The sequence below is a fragment of the Camelus ferus genome, chromosome 25 (assembly GCF_009834535.1).
Source record: "Camelus ferus isolate YT-003-E chromosome 25, BCGSAC_Cfer_1.0, whole genome shotgun sequence".
Lineage (NCBI taxonomy): Eukaryota > Metazoa > Chordata > Mammalia > Artiodactyla > Camelidae > Camelus > Camelus ferus.
The window spans coordinates 199,779-221,623 of record NC_045720.1 but is presented as its reverse complement, the minus strand read 5'-3'; the positions used below and the strand labels follow the sequence as shown (position 1 = coordinate 221,623).

Genomic DNA, 21,845 nt, shown 5'->3' with positions numbered 1-21,845 from the left:
TGTAAGTTTAATTAGGCCCCATTTGTTTATTTTTGTTTTTATTTCTATTGCTTGGGTAGACTGCCCTAGGAGAACATTGCTAAGATTTATGTCAGAGAATGTTTTGCTTTTGTTTTCTTCTAAGAGGTTTATAGTGTCTTGTCTTATGATTAAGTCTTTAAGCCATTTTGAGTTTATTTTTGTGTGTGGTGTGAGGGAGTGTTCTAACTTCATTGATTTACATGCAGCTGTCCAGTTTCCCAACACCATTTGCTGAAGAGACTGTCTCTTTTCTGTTGTATATGCTTGCCTCCTTTGTCAAAGATTAATTGGCCAAAAGTTTGTGGGTTTATTTCTGGGCTCTCTACTCTGCTCCATTGATCCATATGGCTCTTTTTGGACCAATATCATGCTGTTTTGATTACTGTAGCTCTGTAGTATTGTCTGAAGTCTGGGAGGGTTATTCCTCCAGCTTCATTCTTTTTCTTCAGTAATGCTTTGGCAGTTCTGGGTCTTCTATGGTTCCATATAAATTTTAGGATTATTTGTTCTAATCCTGTGAAAAATGTCCTGGGTAATTTGATAGGGATTGCATTAGATCTGTAGATTGCTTTAGGCAGTATGGCCATTTTAACAATATTAATTCTTCTAGTCCAAGAACATGGGATATGGTCTGTCATTTTAAGATGGGTTGTGGGGCGGGCCTCCTTGAGGATGTGGTGTCTGAGCAAAGACCTGAAGGAAGTGAGGGAGCAGAGGGCCTGAGGACCGGGGGCTGGGCCGAGGGAACACCTGTGGTGCCCCAGCAGTGAGGAGGGGAGGGCAGGGCACAGGGCAGGCCCCCAGGGCCTCTGTGGGAACTGTGGCTCAATTCTGAGAAATGAATGTGATGTGACAATTGTTTTTAAAGGATCATATTGGATGCTGTGTTTATAGCAGGGTGTAGGGCACCAGGGCGGGGACTGGGAGTCATGGAGAGGCTGTTGCCAGTGTGGAGCTGGCAGTAGCAGCAGAGAGGGGAGAGGGGCCTCTCCTGGGTGCCTCTAGGGTGGAGTCTCAGGCAGCTCCAACTGCTGTAACAAAATACCATAGTCTGAGTGGCGTAAACACAGAAATCTACTTCCTCGTGGTTCTGGAGGCTGGATGTCTGAGATCAGGGTGCCAGCACAGTCAGGTCCTGGTGAGGCCTCTCTCCTGGCCTGCAGACATGCCTCAGTGCCCGCGCGTGTGTCTGCGATCATGTGTGGCAGGGAGAGGGCACCCATTCTGTTGGCTCAGGGCCCCACCCTTACATCCTCATCTAACCATAATCACCTCCCTCAAGGGCCCGTCTTTAAATACAGTCATACTGCAGACCAGGGCTTCAACATGAGAGGGTTGGGGACAGTTCAGTCCGCAGCAGTTGGAGTCTGTGGGGAGACAGTAGCACTTGCCTCTCCTGAGGCCTCCAGGGTCCCCATGCGCCAGCATAACCGCACCCTAGGTAGAGACCTTGGGGGGAGCGGTTCTAGTCTCTAGCCAGCTGTTTGCTGTTGGGCTGTCTTTGCTCTGGTGGTGGTCCTGCCTATGTGGTCTGTTTTGCTGGGAAACCAGGTCACAAATCTGGTAGGATTAATAGGCCCAAGTGGCAGGCAGGAACTTCTTCTGAAAAAAGCTCATGAGCTGGGTGCCCGCCTGGCATCTGGCCACATCTGTGTTGGAACCCCCTCCCTTCTGCATTGCCCTCTCCTGCCCCTGGTTTGTGCCAGGACTGTCAAGGGCAGCAGTGTTTGCTTGGTGCTCTTTACTGAACACGCCCATAGTCTCATGGAAAGTTAGGTATGGGCTGAGGGCCCGGGAGGAAGAGGCTGAGGACCTTGGTGGGGACTGTCGCCCACTTGGGGCGGGGGTTGTGGAGGTCAGGCCCCAGGTAGAACCCTCAGTGGGCTCAGCCAAGGGGTGCAGACCCCCTGTGTCTCCTTCAGGGTCAGCTGGCGTCCTTGGGCCCATCTTCCCTGAGGACAGGAGTGGGGCTGAGCGGGGCTGGGCGGTGCCAGCCGCTGCTGCCCCCAGAGGGCGTGTACAGGTGAGCTGAGCACCACGTCTGCCCCAAGCAGTGACGGGGGCTTTCTGGGTGTGTAGTTCTTTCTCGACCTGTAGGCATGTTTAGGGAATATGTACTCGTGATACATTTGGAAAAACCCAAAAAGTAAAAACAAGCAAACAAACAAACTTTTTAAAAAAGTATTGAAAAGCCCCTTTGCCCATAGACATCCATGGAACCACCTTGACAAGATGGCATACTTAGGCCGCGTCTGTGTGTTAACAGCTCTTTCTTCACCTCTTCCTGAACACGACGGTCGGTTGTGTCTAATGGCTGCAAAACATGCGTCCTTGGTGGGTGTTTCTCTTGGGCTTAACAAACAAAACACTGCACACTGGGGAGCCTGTAGAACAGCAGACGATTACTTCTCACTGTGAGGCCGGACATCCCAGATCAGGGACCCAGCAGGTCGGGCCTCTTCCTGGCTGCAGATTTCCCGCTGTGTCCCCTCATAGAGGAGGGGGTGAGGGAGCTCTGTGGGGCCTCTTACCAGGCGTTGGCAACCCTCATGACCTAAGCAGCTCCCAGAGGCTCAGCCTCCTAACGCAGTCACAGTCACGTTGGGAGTTAGTTTCAACACATGAACTCGGGGGGGGGGGGCACACGAACATTCAGTTCCATAGAAGCTTCTGCCCCCTCCCCCCTTTTTTTTGCCATTAAAAAATCACGATGTTAATGGTAAAAGGATTTTATATATTGAAACTGGAGGTAGGAACAGAGGAGGCAGAACGTGAACATTTTTTACATTGAATCATACAAGGTGTAGCCTTTTGTGTTGGTTTCTTTCACTTAGCATAGCGTTTAAAAGGCAAAAAAATGTGTATTTTAAAGCCCTTGATCTTATTCCTAAACTGACCCAAAGTACGTCCTCGGGCACCCCCTGCAGGCCAGATCCTGTCAACGCAGCCGAGAGCAGGGAAGTTTACAGGTGCAGGTCTAAGCCCCACCACGCGTGTTAGCACGTCAGGTCTCCCCACTTCGCAGGTGAGGAAGCGCAGAGGTTTGTGTCTTGCCCAGCGTCACACAGCTGATGTGGGGGGCAGATGTTCTGTTCGTGAGCCTTCCCTCCCCACCTGGCCTGCATCTGCTGACTTTGTGGGCGTGTGAACCCGGAGAGTGGCAGGAGAGGCAGTGAGTGTCCCTGGGGGCTTCCAGAGACTCTCGACGCGGCCTCATATACCCTGAGCAGCTGTTGGCCCAAGGACACACATTCCGGGTTGAAAGCCATACCCTGGGGGCTTCTGTTGCGCAGGATGAGTCCAGCGAACGCCTGAGACTCTGTGGTGCCGAGCCGCACCTGGCAGCAGTGGAGCAGCACCTCCCAGGTGGCCCTGGTGCTGGCATCCGTGAGACACGCACAGACCCCTCCCCCAGGGACCCCTGGGAGGAGGCCGGAGCTGCCGCTTGGACGCCCCCTCACCCTCTCGGCTGTCCTCGGAGGTGGGGGCGCTCTTCTGCTTCTAGACGGGCTGGCTGAGTCTCAGACAGTCAGCACCAGGTTTGCACGCCCTCCTGCCCACCAGGCCACAGAGATCCCTTGTCCTCCTGCGCCTTGCCAGAGCTTCTGGCTGTCTGTCTCCACCGCTACGTTGGGGTGTCCTCCCTGCTAGTCCGCTCCTTGCGCCTCTGGAGGGAGGTCTGATGATGGTCAGCAGACTCTGGGAGGCCCCTTGCTGTGAGTAGGGGTCAGGGCGGGATGGTTGCTCCCCTGCTCCCCCTCTGCCCCCGGAGGCCCTGTCTGGGTTTTTCAGGACACTGGTCAGGAACTGCAGGGTCAGAACACCACGCTCCATCATTCTCCATCTTGGGAGACTGGACTTGGTGGCCCTGCCAACTGTTTAGCAGAGCCCCTGCGGCCAGGAGAGGGGAGCACAGACTTGTACGGGGACCTTGGCTGAGTTCCTGACGTCTGATGTTGCAAATTCTGGGTTGTCCTTGTGTTGGAGCCCCTGTGCTTTTGTCTTGAGGGACAAGGAGGCCACAGTGACAAGACATCCAGTACAGCTGGTGAGACACAGAAGGTAGGGAGCAGGATGTTCCTGGGACTGCTGGCTCCCGAGGCAGGGCTGGACAGAGAGGGTGAAGGCCGCACCCACGGCTCTGGCCTGACCATGGGAGCAGGGGCAACAGACAACATCCAACTGGAGGGTATCTCTCCAGCCATGGGGCACAGACAGTGACAAGACATCCAGTACAGCTGGTGAGACACAGAAGGTAGGGAGCAGGATGTTCCTGGGACTGCTGGCTCCCGAGGCAGGGCTGGACAGAGAGGGTGAAGGCCGCACCCACGGCTCTGGCCTGACCATGGGAGCAGGGGCAACAGACAACATCCAACTGGAGGGTATCTCTCCAGCCATGGGGCACAGACTGGCAGGCCAGCGGGGGTGCTGCTCACCTACATCCTCAACTCGGGGGTTGGTGAACTTTTCTCTGAAGGGCCAGAGTAGTTTAGCTTTTCAGGTCGTTAAGGATTGTCAGCTGTCATTGCACAAACACAGCCAGAGACAACATCTAAGTAAATGGGCACATTGTTTCAACAAAGGTTTCATGGACATTGAAGTTTTAATTTCATGTTACAAAATTATGTTTCAACCATTTAAATACCAGGGCCGTACAAAACCAGGTGGCGGGTGGGCGGTGGCTGTAACTGCTGCATACCCCTCAGCAGGGCTCTCACCAGGCTGGGGTGGCCAAGGTGCCCCCAGGCTGTAGAGGGACTGTCCACCTTCATCTGTGGTCAGCCTCCACCCTGGACCTGGACTTGAGGCGAGGGGCCAGCCCCACCCACCTTCGTCCCAGGCCTGAGTAAGACCTTGCTCCTGGAAAACCACTCCCGTTTTATTGACTTTATTTAGATCTCTGTGGAAATTCTTGATGCTGGAAGACTCTCTCTTCTGTGGGGCTCTAAAGCCCCAACGCATCATTCACCCATTCAACAAACATTTTCCAGGCTGAGTGCAAGCCACATGCACTGGGGACATAAAGATGTAAAAGATCACCTGGGCTCTGCACACACCCCACCACCACTGTGTTTGTGAAGCTTCCAGGAACCCCAAAATGTCATAAGTCAAAGCTTAATCTGGTAATGAGATAAAAAGCAACTTCAGGTTAAAATTATGGGTTTAATTTATTGTCTCCAAAAGAGAAAGCTAAAGTATTTAAAAATCTACTCTGAAAGAATTCAGGAAATTCTTAAAAGGAGTTTATTGTTGCATTTACTGAAGCCCAAATTGGGAAATATAGCTTCCAAGTAGAACAGAATATTCCAGAACGTGCCCCACCTGGCACGGAGCCCTCTCCTCTCCCTCTGCAGAGGGACCAGCACGCCCCACGTGTGTGCCGGGATCTTAAACCCGTGCAGGGCTTGAATTCACAGCTCACCAACTGGCACACAAATACCGGGCGCCTTCACACAGATGAGCTAAGGAAGGGCCATCCCCTGCCCCGGCATACTAGTGCAGCCGATATTCCAGACTGGAGTGCAGGACTTCAGCTTTACTTCCATTGGATTCTTGGCTGTACTGGGACATTTCAATGCACAAACCACACTGAGAACTGAGAGGGAAAAGAATCCCTCAAAGCCTAGAGGCATGAAATTTTGACCCAAGTTAAGGAGGCAGGGCCAGCCAGGGTGGTGACGTGGCCTGTTGCCAGAGGCAGCTCGCAAACCCCTGGGCCAGCTGCGCCCCAGGGACCTTTACCTGGTTACGTGAAGCCCGGTTTCAGTGTAATTTTCAAGGGTTGCAAAACAGTCATCTTCTCCCCCACCTGCTTAAAACCGTACAAACCACTCTTGGCTCTCAGGTCTGTCAAAGGCAAGCCAGATTTCACTGAAATGCTGACATTCACTTGAGCAAATGGGTGGGAAGTGGGCAGAGTGATAAGGAGCGCCCTCCCAACAGACCTTGAAGCAAAGCGAGGACACTGTGGCACTGGCTGCAGCGGAAGCAGCCGCCCTGCTGGGGAAAGCCCGTTTTCTTGGATGGGCGCACTTACAGGACTGACTGGCTTTAGGGCGGCCCAGACTGCTGGCCTCAGCTGGTGACTGTACCCGGCCTCACAAAGCAGGTGGCGGACTGTTTGGCCCCCAGGCTGCAGTCGGCCAGTCCCAGACTTAGGCTGTGTGAGTGCAGAGAATCCAGGACCTGAAGGAGACTTAAGGCCTCTTTGGGGCGGCCCGCAGGTGCTGCCAGGGGAAAGAGAAACATCCTTCTCAGGGCAGAATAGGGGGTCCAGGCAACCCTCCTCCTCTCTGTCATTACCAGGTAGTGGCCAGGAGGAGGCGATTCCCTTGTGGGGACAGTGCATCCAGTGACAGACCGCCTTCTGAGGGTGCACGGGCCGGGAGGTGGCGAGGGGGTAGGGCCTCAGGAGGTCCTGCCAGCACAGGCCAGTGCCAGGTGCCAGTGGACGGCAGGCATGTGGCAGGTCCACCCAGGACCTTGACTCTTGTCCCATTTTGGGGTGGCTCATAAGCCTAAAGTACTTGCGGCCACTCAGATGTGCCCACCTGTCCACCACCTGGCTGAGCACAGCAGCCATGGCGGAGACAGGAGGTCCCCAGTCTCTGCAGAGTCTGTAGACATCCCGGGACCTTGTGCGCTGACCCTCTGGACGCAAGTTCTGGGTGGAGCAGGGGTGGCCAGGGAGACAGGGTCACAGCTACTCAAGTGGGCACACTGATCTGTTTCGCGGTGCCTCGCACCCAGGGAGGGAACTCCTCCGAAGGTGCAGGTGCAGGTTGGGGGTCAGTCCTCATCCCAAGAAATGGTGCTGCAGCCTGGGAACCAGCATCCTAGTGCCAGGCTAAGCAGCAGCAGCTGGCAATCTGGCTGACCCGCTTCAGAGTTGGCGTCCCTGCCCACACACCAAACACAAACTCACGTGGACTCGACCATCCTGAACTCTGCTGTTCCAACACAACCAGAGAGCTCCAGACACCCCCCCCACACACATCCAGGCACACAGGGAGCAGCACCTGTTTCACGTGATACAAACCCACAGGCTGCTTTTGGGCCACGCCACACACAGTGATCGAGGCTGCAGTGTTCTGAGGACCTGCCCGTGGGCTTAACCAAACCAACGTGACAGTGACCCAAACAGTGTTGCAATAGATCCTGAAGTGACCTTCGCCCCTCAGGGTTACAGCCTGTCCAAATAAGACTCCTGGTCCCAAGCCTCAGCTGGTGAGTCCAGGACCCCGGGGAAGGGCTGGAGTCAGTGCTGCAGGGCAGCTCATCCTGTGGCTTGGAGCCTTAATTAGATCGCCCGTGAGGCTCTGCATGGTCCCAGCCCATGAGGCAGATTAACCAGAGCAGCTGATAGAGCAGAGGTCTTCCCTGCACATTCTTACCGTGCGTGCCAAGGAGGCCACGTGGCCCTGAACCCTGTACCCAGGTCGTTTCTCCAGGCTGTGCGGGCAGAGAAAACCTGGAGATGAGGCGATGCCCCCACCCCGCTGGCTCCCCATGGAGGGGCTTGGTCTTGTTCACGGCAAAAGCTGTTTCCCGGCTGATGTACACCTGGTGCTCCTGGAAGCCTGCGGGGGACCCTCGCGCCCATGCCGACGCCTGGTGAGCGGTTGCCTCCACCTACCGCCGCCTCCGAGAAAAGGTGCAGGCTCCCGTGTCTGCCTGCACACCTCCCAGCTCTGGCGGCTGGAGCTCTGAGGAAGTCCGGTCAGCAGCAATAAACAATCCACGTCCTGGCCTCTGAGAGGCAACCCTGGGCGGACGCGAGGCTCCTGTGGGGCTGGGATGGCAGAGGCTATGTGATGCAAGGGGCTGCCCATTTAACTCCTGCTCAGATGGGCAGCTAGGCCCTGGATTTGGGGAGGGCGGATGGCCCTGTCCCCAGCCCAGGTGCTGCTCCGCAGGTCTCGCTCCATCAAAGGCAGCTGCGCTGGCTGGCCTCCCCCTGGGCTGCTCTGCTGGGGGATGAGACTCAAAGGAGGCGGAGAAAGGAGTTTAGCACCCTGTGCACTGCTGCTAACACAAGCTGCTGAGGGCAGTCTGAGCGAGCAGTGCTTAAGGAAGACATTCTGGCTAACTTCTCACGGGGCTTTCCTCATGCCTCTTCCTCGTCCACTGTGAACTCAAGATGCGGCACGTGCGCACCCGGATGTGAGGGACACAGGCTTTACTGAAGGCGGTGAGGTCAGGCATGCCAGCAATAAACACACAGCTTGTACGAATCTGGATGGACATTCCCTTTCCTAAGAGAGCAAGTCTGGCTTGTTCCCAGCATTCTGAACCGTCAGGACAAATGATCCCACGTAAAGTAAGTTAAGGCTGTATGTATAATCACATTTAGACACATTTGCAAAGGTGAGAGGTCTATCCCATGTGAATTTTCTGATGCTGAGTAAGCCTTGAGCTGCGATTAAAAGCTTTGCCACATTCATTACATTTATAAGGTTTCTCTCCAGTGTGAATTCTCTGATGTATGATTAGATGTGAGCGCCACCTGAATATTTTCTCACATTCACTACATTTATGCAGTTTCTTGGCAGTATTAACCTTCTTACGGCTTACGTGGTTAGGCCCCTCCAGGGCATTCCCGTACTCATGATACCACTGGGCCCGAGTGTGGATGCGCTGGTGCTCGATGAGGTAGGAGCTCCGGCTGAAGGCCTTCCCGCACTCACTGCAACCGTAGGGCTTCACTCCCGCGTGAATGATCTGGTGCTGGAAAAGGGTGGAGTTTTGACTGAAGGCTTTCCCACATTCGCTGCACTTATAGGGCCTCTCCCCGGTGTGAACCCTTTGATGGATCGTGAGCTGTGTGCTCATACTGAAGGCTTTTCCACACTCGAGGCACTCATAGGGCTTCTCCCCTTTGTGGATTCTCTGATGGTAGATGAGGCTGGAGCTCTGGCTGAAGGCCTTCCCGCACTCACTGCACTCATAGGGCTTCTCTCCAGTGTGGATTCTCTGATGCTGAATGAGGTGTGAGCCCTGGACAAAGCCTTTCCCACATTCTTCACATTTAAATGGTTTTTCTCCAGTGTGAGTTCTCTGGTGGCGAATAAGCCGTGAGCTACAACCAAAGGCTTTCGAACACTTGTTGCATTTGTAGGGTTTCTCTCCGGTGTGAGTCAGCTGATGCTGACTAAGGCGGGAGACCCACCTGAAAGCCTTCCCACACTCGCCACACTTAAATGGTTTCTCTGTAGCGTGGGTCCTCTGAGGCGCAAGGAGGCTGGGACCATCCGGGGTTCTTGGCAGTTGCAGTTTCTCCCCAGCGTGCATCCGCTGGTGCTGAGCTAGGGTTGAGCTCTGGCTGAAGGCCTTCCCGCACTCCCGGCATGGGTAGGGCTTCTCTCCCGTGTGAGTCCTCTGGTGCCTGACCAGCTGAGACTGCTGGCTGAAGGCCTTCCCACACTCCCGGCAGCCATAGGGCCTCTCTCCCGTGTGGACCCTCTGATGGTGGATGAGGCTAGAGCTCTGACCAAAGGCTTTTCCACATTCCTCACACCTGTAGGGCTTCTCTCCAGTGTGAATTCTCTGATGCTGAATAAGTTTTGAGCTCAGGCGAAAGGCTTTTCCACACTCAGTGCATTTGAATGGCTTCTCTCCAGTGTGGATTCTCTGATGCTGACTAAGCTGTGAGCACAGCCGGAAAGCTTTCCCACACTCCTCACATTCATATGGCTTCTCTCCATGCAAGTTACTTTGATGTCTCCCCTGTGAGCAATCAGATGATTTTTTCTGGCACTCTTGACATGGGTTAGATCTCTTCTGTGTGTTAATTTCCTGATGCAGAGCAACACCTGAAGCAGCTCTGAACCTCCTGCCACACATGCTGCACCTTCGGGAGGACCCCTGACTTTTATCAGGCTGACAGTTCAGGTGGGTGCTGCTGCCCAGCCCATCATACCCCTGGGCCTCCTCCTGGACAAAGGTCTTCCTGGGAACCACAGTCCCCGTGTTCAAGCAGCTCTTCTGGAAGCGGGAGCCTGGCTGACTCTCTGACCAGACCTCTGAATCAGAGGTGCCTCCAAAGCCAGGACTCTGAGGAAAATCCTGCGGAGGAGTTCTTACCCTTGCCATATGGGATCCTGATTTGACAACATCCACGTCCTCACAGGCCTGCTCTCCATCAGTCCCAATCGTGGAACCTGAAATAAGCAGGAGATAAAACTGCTCCGCATGCCCCGTGCTCAGAGAGAGGACAAAGACTGGGGTTGGGGTGCAGATCTTCCCTGGGACTGAGCCCCACCAGGACAGGACGCACTGAGCATGGAGACACCCCACGTGGGAAGGTGACACAAGTCAGTGCCTCTGAGAGTTCTCAAAATTTGGTTTCATTCATGCTGTTTTACCTTATGAATTCATTCAGCTACTGTGTGCATGGCAGAGTGCAAAGAGCCACCCCCACACGAGGAGGGCGTGTCATCCTACAGGGAACCAGTATGAAAAAAATCCAAAGTGAGCCTGAGAGGGTGGCAGGGTTAGTGAGAGGCAGGGTTAGGCTGAGAGGTCAGAGGCTCCTGGTTCCAGAGGAGGTAGAGTGAGGAAGAAAGAGGGACTGAACACTACAAACAGAAGGACGTTAGGTACCGAGAAAAATGAGGCACAAGAGCTGCTGAGGGGCACACGGGGGTGAGCCCAAGATGGCTGGGCATCGGGCTGTCCACTGGGTGGGGTTCTAAGCTGGACCTCAGGCCTGAACTCTGCATTCTCCAGCTGCCACCAAGCCACTCCAACTCCCACCTGACCATGCCCCCTTGCTGGTCGGCCCCTCAGCTTCCAGGTGGACATACTGGCTCCACCTTCCCGTGGATTTCTGGAGGGACCGCCTACCCCTGCCTGCTGTCCACATGGAGGACTGATGTGGCCGCCAGACAAGGAATATATAGGGACACCAGGAGCTGGAAGAGGCAGGAAGGCTCCTACCTTACAGGTTTCAGAGGGGACACGACCCTGCCAAGGCCTTGATTTTGGACATCTGGCCTCTAGGACAGAGAAGCCAAAAATCTCTGCTGTTTAAAGCCTCCAGTTGGTGGTGTTTTGTTATAGCAGTCCCAGAACCCTAACCCAGCCCTGGAGCCTGGTCTGGGAGGCTGGAATCACTCAAGCCCCTAGGAAGCTCTGGAGGGAGCTGCTGGCAGAAGCAGGAAACTGTCTCAGAGACACTCAGAGCCAAGCTTAGTGCCTCCCTTGGGTCCACACGTTTGTACCTTTGCGTAATAAGAGTATTAGTTGAAAAAAAAGAGCATTAGAAAAAGTAGAAACTGAACACAACGCGTTTCAGTAACAAACTTTTTGCCATAATCACAGGTGCTTTATGTTCTTGCTTTTCTGTAGCTCAGCCTCTCCTGAGCCCCTCCATGACTGCCCACACCTCCGAGCCGAGCCCATGGTTTCCCAGCTGCAGGCGTGGCCACTCCCAGGGGTCTGCCTCTAGCCTCCAACCTGCAGCCCTCGTGGGCACGGGCGCTCCGGACTCCTCCTCACCTGTGCCTGGAAGCCTCCCCACCACAGGCCCGAGCCTCACCTGTCTGGGAGGCCCTCGTTGCCTCTCTCCCCTCTGCTCCCTGCAGGTCGAGGACCCAGGGCTCCTGTCCCTGTTCCAGCCGGGAAATCAGCTCAGGCTTGAAGACCAGGAATCCTGCTGTGGGGGCGGCAGAGGAGGAGACGGCATCAGTGTGGCAGGAGTGCAGGGTGGGGCTCAGCCTTCCCTGGATCCCAGAAGGAAAGGAGCCGGGGGCTGCTGAACGCCTATTGTGGGTGAGGTCTGGGCACAGGGGCCCTTCTTGTCGGATCTGGACACAGAGGAATGCCGGGACTCCCACCCTGTCCCTGTCTCCATCTGCAGGAAGGCCAGGATCCCCAGGGAACCCTGTCTGCAAAGTACAGGCCAGCTCTGCCCCAGGCACTGCCAGCACTTCCCTCGGCAGAGACAGGCAGTCCCTCAGCGCAGAGGAGGTAGGAGTGGTTAAGAAACGAGACAAACAACAACAAACCAACAACCAAAACAGATGTTAAATCAGAAGGTGAGAAAGGCCAGTCTTCAGTTGGCAGCCCCAGCCTCAAGTCCTCACACGAAGCCCTTGGGGCGTCAGCAGTCAGGGGAGGGGTGCAGATCCCGGGCACCCACCTGGCACTGGCCTTCTGGGGCTGCCGTCCCCACGTGTGGGGAGGTTGTGTGGTGTGCTCCTGGCCCATCCCTCTGGCTGGGCTCCCCTCAGGTTTCCCTCAGGCCGTGGGGTAGGAAAGGCAGGCAGAGATCCTCGGTCGAAGGCCTCAGGTGACGGCAGGACCCCACGCTCAACAGGAAACAGGTGTTCTTGCCAAGCACACATGGACCATTCACCCCGGGCCAGCCACAGAGGGAGTCAGAGCACAGGCCACAGAACAATACCACCGACCGTGCCCAGTGCAAACGCCAACTAGACGTGCCAGCAGTCCCAACAGGGGCACAAACCTGTCAGCCCCTTGGACACTGAATAACAAATGACTATGAGTCAAAGTTTGTAGGAAGCGGCTGAAGCGGTACTCACAGACAGAATTTTCTATTTTTAAATGCATTTACTAGAAACAAGAATGGTAAACATAAAAAAGGCAGACATTACATTCAAGGAGTTGGAAACAAAATCCCTGCCAAAAAAAAAAAACCAAAAACAACCCAAAAGCTGGTTCTTTGAAAAGAGGAACACAGTAGCCTTGTGGCAAAACTGATCAAGGTCAACATGGTGAAAAGATGCTGCCAAAAAATAAAATAAACAAGGGAAACAAATACAAACACAACAGAGATTAAAAATGAAGAGTATTACAAACAAACACATGACCCCCAAATTGAAAATCTGAATGAATAGATCAATTTGTACAAAAACTAAAAAAGACAAAATTCAATACACTCATATGATTAAAAACAAAACTCCTTAGCCAACTTCTGTTCTTAGTCAGATGCATTCATTGCCTTTAAAATCAGAACAAAACAAGCATGTACGCAGAAGTCCTAAGGGCACTGGTACTCTGGCCATCGCCAGCCATCAGGACACGTGGGGACAGGAGGGAGAACACCCAGGTCTCGTTGGCAAGCTCTCCTAGAACATGACACCAGAAAAAGCAGAGACCCGACTCGGTGGCCAAACACAAGATCTACCTCCAAAACCAGCAGTAACCGGCTAGAAACATGGTAACATAAAAATGATACAGTCACAAAACAACCTAAAGAATCAAACATGAGACCACTCGGGAGAAAATTCCAAGCCTCTAACACAGTAAGTGAGATAATGGAGACCATTCCACGATCCTCGATGGGAACAGTTAACAGAAAGGTGCCAGCTCCCTTCATGCTATCTGCAAATTCAAACCATTCCCAATTTCTGAGGAACTCTCACTCATTCTAGACTTACATGAAGCAACTACCCTGCCGGCCTTGAGTAGGTAAGGGAAACTTTAAAAAGGATAAAGAGAGCTGCCCGCCAGGTGTTAAAACTGCAGAGTCAAAGCAAAAAAGAACAATGATGATAAAACAACCAAATAAAAAACAGCGAGCTGGCCCAGAGAGACCCAAGCTCGAAACACACCGTCAGGGCAGCTCCGCAATCAGCCAGGAAGAGTGGACAGTGTAGTGCTGGGAAAACGGCTGTGTGTGTGTACAGAGAAAAGGATTTTACTTAATTACACACAAATGTGGAGCCCAGACCTAAACGAGACAGATGAACTACCAAATCCACATGAAGAACTGCAGGCCGTCTCTGTGACTTTGGAGTAAGAAAGAGCTTCAAAGGTACAACTCGTAAGGCAAAAACTGATTTAATTGACCTCAGAGTGAGCAAACACGAAAGAATGGGAAAGATAATTACAAAGCACAACACCTGTGTGGTGTCACCACACAGGATGTAGCCTAACATCGGCCTAAAGAGCACGTGCACGTCTGAACGTGGGTCACACCTGGGACCTGCTGTCCTCGGCTGGGGGCGGTGACAGCTGAAGCGACTGCATGCATACAGGCACGGTGGCAAGTCACAGCACTGTCCTGCTCTCTGCAGGAGTGACCGCACAGGCAGGAGGCCGTGGAGGAAGAGCAGCGGGGTGCACGTCCAAGACTGGAGAAGCAAAGTGCTGCGGACCAGGGACTGCAGTTCAGTCTCTGGCAAATCGGCCCACGTGTGCAAACCAGGCACAAGACAGGAGGCCGGGCATGGCGACCAGATCCACACAGAAGGAGCGGCCGCCAATGTTGGGCACCAGCCTTGCCGATGGGAGGAAACCCAGCAACACTTAAAGGCTCAGCCCTCAGGCTCCCAAGGGCCCACAGACGCCAGTAGGTGAAAGCATGAACACAGAAACCAACGCACCAGAAGACAGGAGGGGACATGAGCAACACCCAAGCCAACTCTCTCCTCTTGTCCTTCCCATTCTAGCTCACTGGCGCACGGTAAGCCACGTCTAAGGGGGTCTAAGAGCGCTCATAAAAAGTATAAAAAATGTTTACGGAATAAGAAAAAGTCGTGCGGCAGTATAATCAGCAGCATTCTACTTCTTGTTGATACATAAGATAATGACGTGTCTCACAACGTACAGTACCTCGGATTCAATGAAAGCCAGCAATCAGAAATAATAAACACATTCAAACCAGTAAGACCCAGTAACCCCAGCAGAAAACAGGCCAAAGCTTTGAGCACTTTACTGAAGAAACCTGGCTTTGCCTAATGCTAATGAGAGGGAAGAGGTGCTCGGGGTGAGCACTGATCAGAGAGCCGCAAGTTCACAGCAGGCAGGCTCACCAAGTGCTCTACTGCGTGGATTACAGGAGAGCAGAGAGGGACAGGCCTGGTCCCACCCCTCTGCTGCGCGAGCCCACTCCTGGCCCCCCACCCAGTGCTCTCTCAGTGGCCCAGGTGCTATGTGTGATGGGGCTAAAGACCCTGTGGGGCCAGCACAGCGGGGGCACACCCTCCCCCACAAGGGTACAATCCAAGCCATGGGCTTGTAGCACAGTAAGAGAGACAGGCTTGAAGTGCGCTGGAGCGTCTGCCTATGGCGGTGGGGGATGGGAGAGGAAGATGGTGGCAGGCAGGAGGAGAGAGGGGAGGCAACAGCCTCCACATAGAGGTCCCTGGGGCATTGCTGCCACCCAGGCTTCAGTTGTACAACCATTTCCTTGGATCCCATGAGCCAATAAGTTCCATTTTGTTGTTTACTCTGTTTGGATTCTGTTTCTTACAGTAAGCTTATCTATTGACCCAGGCAAAAAAGAGGCTTCGTTAGCTCCCAGAAGTCCACCTACACAGTGAGGACTGAATCGTGATGTGCGCAAAGCTCAGAGCTTGCCTGGCTCACCGAGACCCTCCCGGGTCAGCTTCTGACCCACAGAGACTCACAGGTTCAAGGCCCCTGTCTAGCCTGAGAGGGCTTGACCATACAGCCTCCACATCCCCAGCCCCTAGCAGAGGCCTGGCTAGGTGGACACTGACTGATGGTGCGGCACAGGGAGTCCAGGTGAAGCCTCACCTAGTCCGGCCACGCTGCTGTGGTTCTCCAGCATCACTTCCTTGTAGAGGGCCCTCTGGCCAGGGTCCAGACACTGCCACTCCTCCCGCGAGAAGTGCACAGCCACATCGCCAAATGTCACAGCCTCCTGAAAGGACACACCGGGGCCCATGGGTGCCAGCCCCATACTGGCGCTGCCTAACGGGGCGTCTCAGGCACATGCACAAGCTGGGTGAGGCTGTCACTGGGCCCTGTGGCTCTAAAATCAAGGGGATAGACAGTACTGGCGGGGGGCGGGCAGACCATGCTGATCTACAACTCTCTGCAGGGGCCTCAGGCTGGGCCCAGAGTGGCCATGGGCACACCAGAGCCTGGCGAGGACCAAACAAGGAGCCGAGCAAGGGCCCGGGGCCAGGCCCAGGAACAGGGTGGGTGCCCAGAGAAGGAGGTAGGGGTCCTCACAGGACAAGCGAGGGGATGAAGGAAGTCAGACTCCTACCATGAGGTTCGGTGTGCGGTCATCCACGCGTCCAGGCCGAGAGACCTGCTGGCAGTTATGAGAGTGAGATCAGGGTCTTGGAGTAAGAGGCTGACTTCCAGGCTAGATGAGGGAGTACCGTGTTCTCAGATCCTTCACCTCCAACCCCAGATATTTTCTGGCAGTGACCTGGGGCAGGGTCAAAGAGGCCATGGCACTTGAGTATCTGCCCCCCGAAGCTTCATTCATCTTTCAGAGTGTGTGGCGTGTGTGACTCACTCCACAGAAACATAATGGGTGATTGCCACATGCTCCACTAAGCAATGGGAATTCAGGAGTGAACAATGCACAAGGACTCTGCCTTCACAGAGCAGTCTAGTGGAGGAAAGAGTTAAACGATCACACACACAAACGCCAAATTACAACCATGATAATAGCATGGAAGTACAAGGAACTCTGAAAGCATTTACAGTAGGAAATGCTGATTTAGTCTGATGGGTCACTTCCCCTAGAAGCTAACTCAGGCAAGGTAAGGGAGTGGGAGAGGGTACCCTAGACAGCAGGAACAGCTTGTGCAAAGGGCACGAGGCAGGAAGGAATGGGCTGAGTAAGCCAGAGGGGCTGGATCACAGACAGCAAGAGGAAGCATGATGCACTGGAGGCTGGAGCGGACAGGAACCAGAAGGATGGACTGCAGGGAAAGAAGAGTGGATGCAGGACCCCACCTCCCATCCCCAGTACATAAACTCGGCCCCCTCCCCAGGCATCCCCCTAGGAGGTCAGAATGAGAAGTGAGTTCCTGGAGGTGGGGGTTGTCTCAAAAAGTGGTTTGAAGGCAGAAGCCCCAGGCCGGGAGCACAGGGAGGCTGACCCAGGCAGCAGTGACCACTGTCAGGCGCGCCCCCATCTGGGCCTGACCAGGAGGCCCGCGGCTGCCAGTGCTGGATCCTGGGTCCCCGGCTGCGAGTTGCAGGCCCAGAGCAGCAGCCAGAATTCAGAGAAGATAAAGACCCGCCCCCTCCCAAAGCACAGCCCTTTTCGTCACTGTCACTAAGTCTAGGTCTTCGAGGGGCAGTGAGTGAGGGGAAGAGAGGGCCAGGGGTGGGGATCCCCTGGGGCAGGCCTAGATCTGGCTGGAGGACCACGAGGCTGGCGCGCGGCCGGATCTGCCGGACTCCGCCTCCCGCCTCCGCGGGCCCAGGCGGCCGCGGCTCGCCCACCGCCCCCGCGGACTCTCCGAGCCACCCGCGCTTCCCCGCCGAGGCCCGAGCAGCGCGGGGCCCGCAGCGTCGCAGGCGGGAGGGCGCGGGGCCGCCGGCAGCCACTCCGCCCGAGGGCGAGGAGCACGTGGGCCGCCCAGGCCCTAACCCGCGCGGGTCGCTCGGACTCACCCGCCCCGGGGCCGCCCGAGGCTCCACACGCGCGACGACGCCGGAAACGGGCCCCGAACGCCCGCGCCCACTCTGTCCCGGAGACTTCCGGCCGCTCTGGGCGGTTCGGAGGCTCGGGCGACTCGGTGGTTCCCAGCCCAGCAGCCCGGTGGGCAGGCGGCGGGGCCAGATCGTCCGGGAAAAGACGCGTCTGGGGAGTGAGGCGGCGGAGCCGGGGCTGGTGCGTGGTTTCTCTCCTCCCAGGACGGGGAGGAGCGGATCCCGGTGGAGCGAAAGAGAGCCTGAGGGTCGCCCGGGCCGGTCCCGCGCACCTCGGGTCACCAGTCCCGGGATCTGTGTCCGGGCTTCTCTGTAGCTGAATGCAACCGCTGGGCACGTTCCAGGCCCCAGGACTACGGAGACTCCCCTATCCAGGCCTTGCCCCGGGGGCAGCAGCCAGCTGGCGGCGCAGAGAAGCTGTGTGGAAAGATCAGGTGTTCTGAGCCTGGTGGAGCAAGTGGTCCAGGCCGAGGGCACCGCAGAGTTGGGACAGGGCACCGACAGGCCAGAGATGAGGCTAGGAGGGCCCTCAGGAAGGTTGTGGACCACCGAGAGACGGAGAAGCCCAGGGGAGGGTCGTCACCCGGGACGCCAGGCTGGGGTCCCTGGCTGCGTCCCAGGGTCGCGGGGTTCGGGGAGCAGGACAGCCCAGAACCTGCCGAGAGACCGGGTGGGATGGGACCCCAAGCGAAGGGCGGCGCGCCCCGAAGTCAGGTCAGGGCTTCTCTTCTCTGCGACCCCAACCATCCCCAGCTTCGTGTGGACCCCGGGGCAATCTGTTCTGCGTGTTCTCCCAGATCCAGGCTCTACCCTGTCTGTGGGGGCAGGCTCACCCCGAGTTCCTTGGGACCCGGGAGGAGCCTCCCCATCAGGGGCCAGGCCAAAGCACCGCAAAAGCCTTGGGTAGGACGCTGCCTTCGTCTTTGGGGGCTTGGGTAGGACGCTGCCTTCGTCAGCTTCCACGTGCGGCTCCGGTCCTGGGAGGTCTTCACCTGAGGGTTTGCTCTGTGCCTGGCTGACCCGCAGTTCACACCCTGCAACCCTGAAGGTGGGAAGGGCGGGGCACAGAGTGCGCAGATCTCTTCGCGGGGAGGACCCTGACACCCGACTCCTAACGATCCAAATCCCGGGGTCGCTCAGAGCCACGGAGAAATCGGGCAGAAGCCAAAGGAAGGAAGTGGGCGGGGTCGGCCCCCCCGACAGCCTCCTACCAGAGGTCGAGGCCGAAGGGAAAAACAAATGCGCTCGGAGGAACCAGCTCCTCTCCCTGAGCCTCTGTGCCCCGTGGTCCCGGCGCCCCCACCCGACGCCCCCGCGTCTCGATCCCAACTCTCCCATTCTCACTTCCTCCCTGGTTATGCTCAGAAAGCATCTGTGCAAAGGATGATTAAACAAGTGAATGGAGAATGGGGAAAGACAGGGAATACGCCTGCTTCCCAGGCGCCCTCCAGGTCCTGCCCCCAAACAAGTGCATCCAGGAATGACCCTGGTACACTGAGCACACTGGTGGTCCCGACCTACCGGGAGCCTTCCAGCTGGAAGATCTTCACACAGCACCACCCAGACTTGGAGATCCTGGCAAGCCTGAAGTGCTCAAGGTGAGGGGGCAACCCCAGGATGACACAGGGAGCAAGAGCAGGAGCCAGGGCTGACGTTTGGGTCTGCAGACTCTGAGGACAGAGCCGTCTCAGCCACCACGAGAGCCTGGGCCTGGTGACCAGGTGTCCGCCCAGCAGACACTTGGGCAGAGTTGAGGGTGCAGGTGTCAAGGTGCTGAGGGTGCTGCGTAGGAGTGTGGGTCAAGGGGACTGCATCCAACCACTACAGGCTCTTCCAGGGCCTCCCCACCTCAGTCCCATAATCCTCCCTGAGCCTCGGACCCACTGAGCAAACAGACTGTTGACAGACAGGGGCCTGTATGGTCCCTTGAATGGTCACTGTGCCCCTTCTCTTTGCCAGACCAGATGGCTTTCCAGTTATTCCAGCCTGGAATTGGGATTGTATCCCAGGGGGAAAGCCCAGTTTAAAAATCATTTCAAAGGATGTATTTCCAAGGCCGCTTTCTGCATTCTTGTAGATGGCCCAGAGCAGTAATATTTTCCACAAACTGGAACAGAGCCCCACTGAGGGCCATCACCATCTGTGTGCACTCAAAGGTCCCCTGGCATGTTAAAATGTACCTTGGGTTTGTTTTAATCAGGGATGGTAAGACATGCAGACTCAGAAATGAAGGAAGATGTTTGTATGCACAGGTCTCGAGAAACAGGAAGCAGGGCACACCATGCAGGGCTACACAGGGAAGCGCCAGGTTGGTCAGGAGGCAGAAGAGGGAGAGAGAGTGTGGCCCAGGGCCTTTAGTGGGGTTTCTGCAGCAAGGAATGGGTGAGGCAGGGCAGGTCCTCTGAATTAGCTAAGGACCATATGGTTTGAGTAACTTCAACAGGCTACAGGCTGTAGGAATGGTCTGTAGTTGTCTGACACCTGGCCCTGGGGTGATTTAGGGCAGGGGATATTGGTGTGGTATGTGAGTTTGATATAGGAGATAGCTGGGAGTCAGCTCTGGATTGGTTGGTTTGCATCAAAGCCTTGCTCTCAGGGCTTGTTTGCTATCTCTAGGAATGCCTTTTGGATCTAGCCTTGCTTGGCTCAGAAGCTGGCAGGCAGAACCAGGAGACCCCAGAACCCTGAACAGAAGCAGAAATTCCCTGAGCCCCCAGGGAAATGTCACCTGAGGAGGTCAGGGGCTCGGAATCCTGAGAGCTAAATGAATGAAGAGCTGAAGGTGGGTACCAAGGGGTCCTGAGGAGGTGGGTCGCAGGGGCCCCAGGTCACAGGCCTGTGCTCCTGACTCCTGCCTGTACTCAGGTTTTTCTCACCTGGACCCGAGTCTTTCAAAGCAGAGCCTGTGATATGCCATCTCTCTCCTGTGCTCAACAAAGACCACACGTGCTGAACAGAAGCTTGTTTGAAAGACTAACTAACCTCTGGGCCAGCAAACTTATTTTTCTTTAAAGGGAAATAAAAGCTGAAAAACAGGATTTCCAGAAACAAAACACTTTCCTTCACTCAGAACGGGGATTCAAGCTTAATCAGGATGGAATCCAAATATGGAAAAAATATGGCTGAAGAGTGATTCAGAGATGCACATTTCACAAAATTCACTTTCCTAGATTGTCACTAGTATTTTTAGGTTCTTTTCCAAGAGGAAAGCTGCTTCCTGTTAGTACCCATTTGGATACTGCAAGTTAAAAGTCAGGGCTCATACCCATCAGGATGGCTACTATCATAAAAACAGAAAACAACAAGTGCTGGCAATGATGTGGAGAAGTTGGAACCCTTGTACACTGCTAGTGGGAATGTAAATTGGTACAGCCACTATGGAGAATAGTATGGGGGTTCATAAAAAATTAAACATGGAATTATATGATCAATCAACTCCACCTCTGGATATACACACAAAAGATTTGAAAGCAGGTTCTCAAAGAGATATTTAAATCCATGTTCATAGGAGCATTATTCACAATAGCCAAAAGGTGGAAGCAGCCCAAGTGTCCATCTACAGATGATGGATAAGCAAGATGTGGTCCATACATACAATGGAATGTTACTCAACCTGAAAAAAAAAACCTGTTACATGCTACAGTATGGATGAACTGGGAGGACATTGGGCTAAGTCAATCTAGAGTAGTCAAAATCATAGGGACAGAGGGTAGAATGGTGGTTGCCAGGAGCTAGGAGTAGTGGTGGGTGGGGAGTTACTCTTTAATTGGGACAGAGTTTCAGTTTTGCAAGATGAAGAGTTCTGGAGATGGATGGTGGTGATGGTTGCACAACAATATGAATATACTTAATATCACCAAAATGGCTAAGATGGTAAATATTACATGTTTTACCACACTTTAAGAAGTTGGAAAGAAAGTCAAGGCTGAAAAATGGGCTTCTTTTGTTTGGAAAAAGGGCACTTTGAGTATATTCTTAGCTTACTTAGAAAACCACACTCTACAAATCCTTCAGGGACTTGCTAATATTTTTTCAAAATCAGAAGGAAATCCCCTTTGTGCTCATGCTAGTGAGCTGAGATTAACTCAAAGTGAAAGCATAAAGGCCCGGTCATGTATGTTTCCTGGACAATTCCAGAATATTTGGTTCTTCTTTAGAAAAACAACAAACGAGGGTGGATGAAACAGGTCCAACATGTAACACACTGCATGTGTGCTGGACAAGGGGAAGGGTGGAAAAAAGGAGCTGTTTGTGGCTGCAGAGGGATGGGTGGACTAACAAGGACCCACTCACAATCCCCTGAACATCCTAGAGGCAAAGGGTACCCTGCCTTCAGGCCCTCTGAGGCCCCCAAATGCAGATAAACCCTGAGTGGCTTCCCAGCCGGCTTGTTGAGCTGGTGCCAGGGCCAGGCATTTGTGCCTCTGTGT

General features: G+C 54.6%; 1 protein-coding gene and 1 long non-coding RNA gene across 8 annotated transcripts; one reads left to right on the top strand and one right to left on the bottom strand.

Annotated features, from left to right (window-relative positions):
- Window positions 1-5,164: 5,164 nt before the first annotated feature.
- Window positions 5,165-18,299, bottom strand: ZNF7 (zinc finger protein 7). Of its 7 annotated transcripts, none has more exons than XM_032468250.1 (6): window positions 18,249-18,299; window positions 17,377-17,832; window positions 16,007-16,051; window positions 15,529-15,655; window positions 11,561-11,677; window positions 5,165-10,181 (listed from the first exon to the last, which is right to left on the bottom strand). In XM_032468250.1, exons 1-6 carry the CDS (start codon window positions 18,282-18,284, stop codon window positions 8,398-8,400), a joined length of 2,565 nt encoding a protein of 854 aa, XP_032324141.1. In that variant the 5' UTR covers window positions 18,285-18,299; the 3' UTR covers window positions 5,165-8,397. The 7 variants fall into 7 exon arrangements, with proteins under 7 accessions (XP_032324141.1, XP_032324142.1, XP_032324145.1 ...); XM_032468251.1 differs by having other exon boundaries at window positions 11,561-11,674; XM_032468254.1 differs by lacking the exon at window positions 18,249-18,299 and having other exon boundaries at window positions 16,007-16,174; window positions 17,377-17,468.
- A 206-nt stretch (window positions 18,300-18,505) lies between these two features.
- Window positions 18,506-20,453, top strand: LOC116659905. The gene is made up of 3 exons (XR_004315280.1): window positions 18,506-19,013; window positions 20,032-20,197; window positions 20,281-20,453. It is a non-coding gene; the product is annotated as an uncharacterized LOC116659905 (long non-coding RNA).
- Window positions 20,454-21,845: the final 1,392 nt, after the last annotated feature.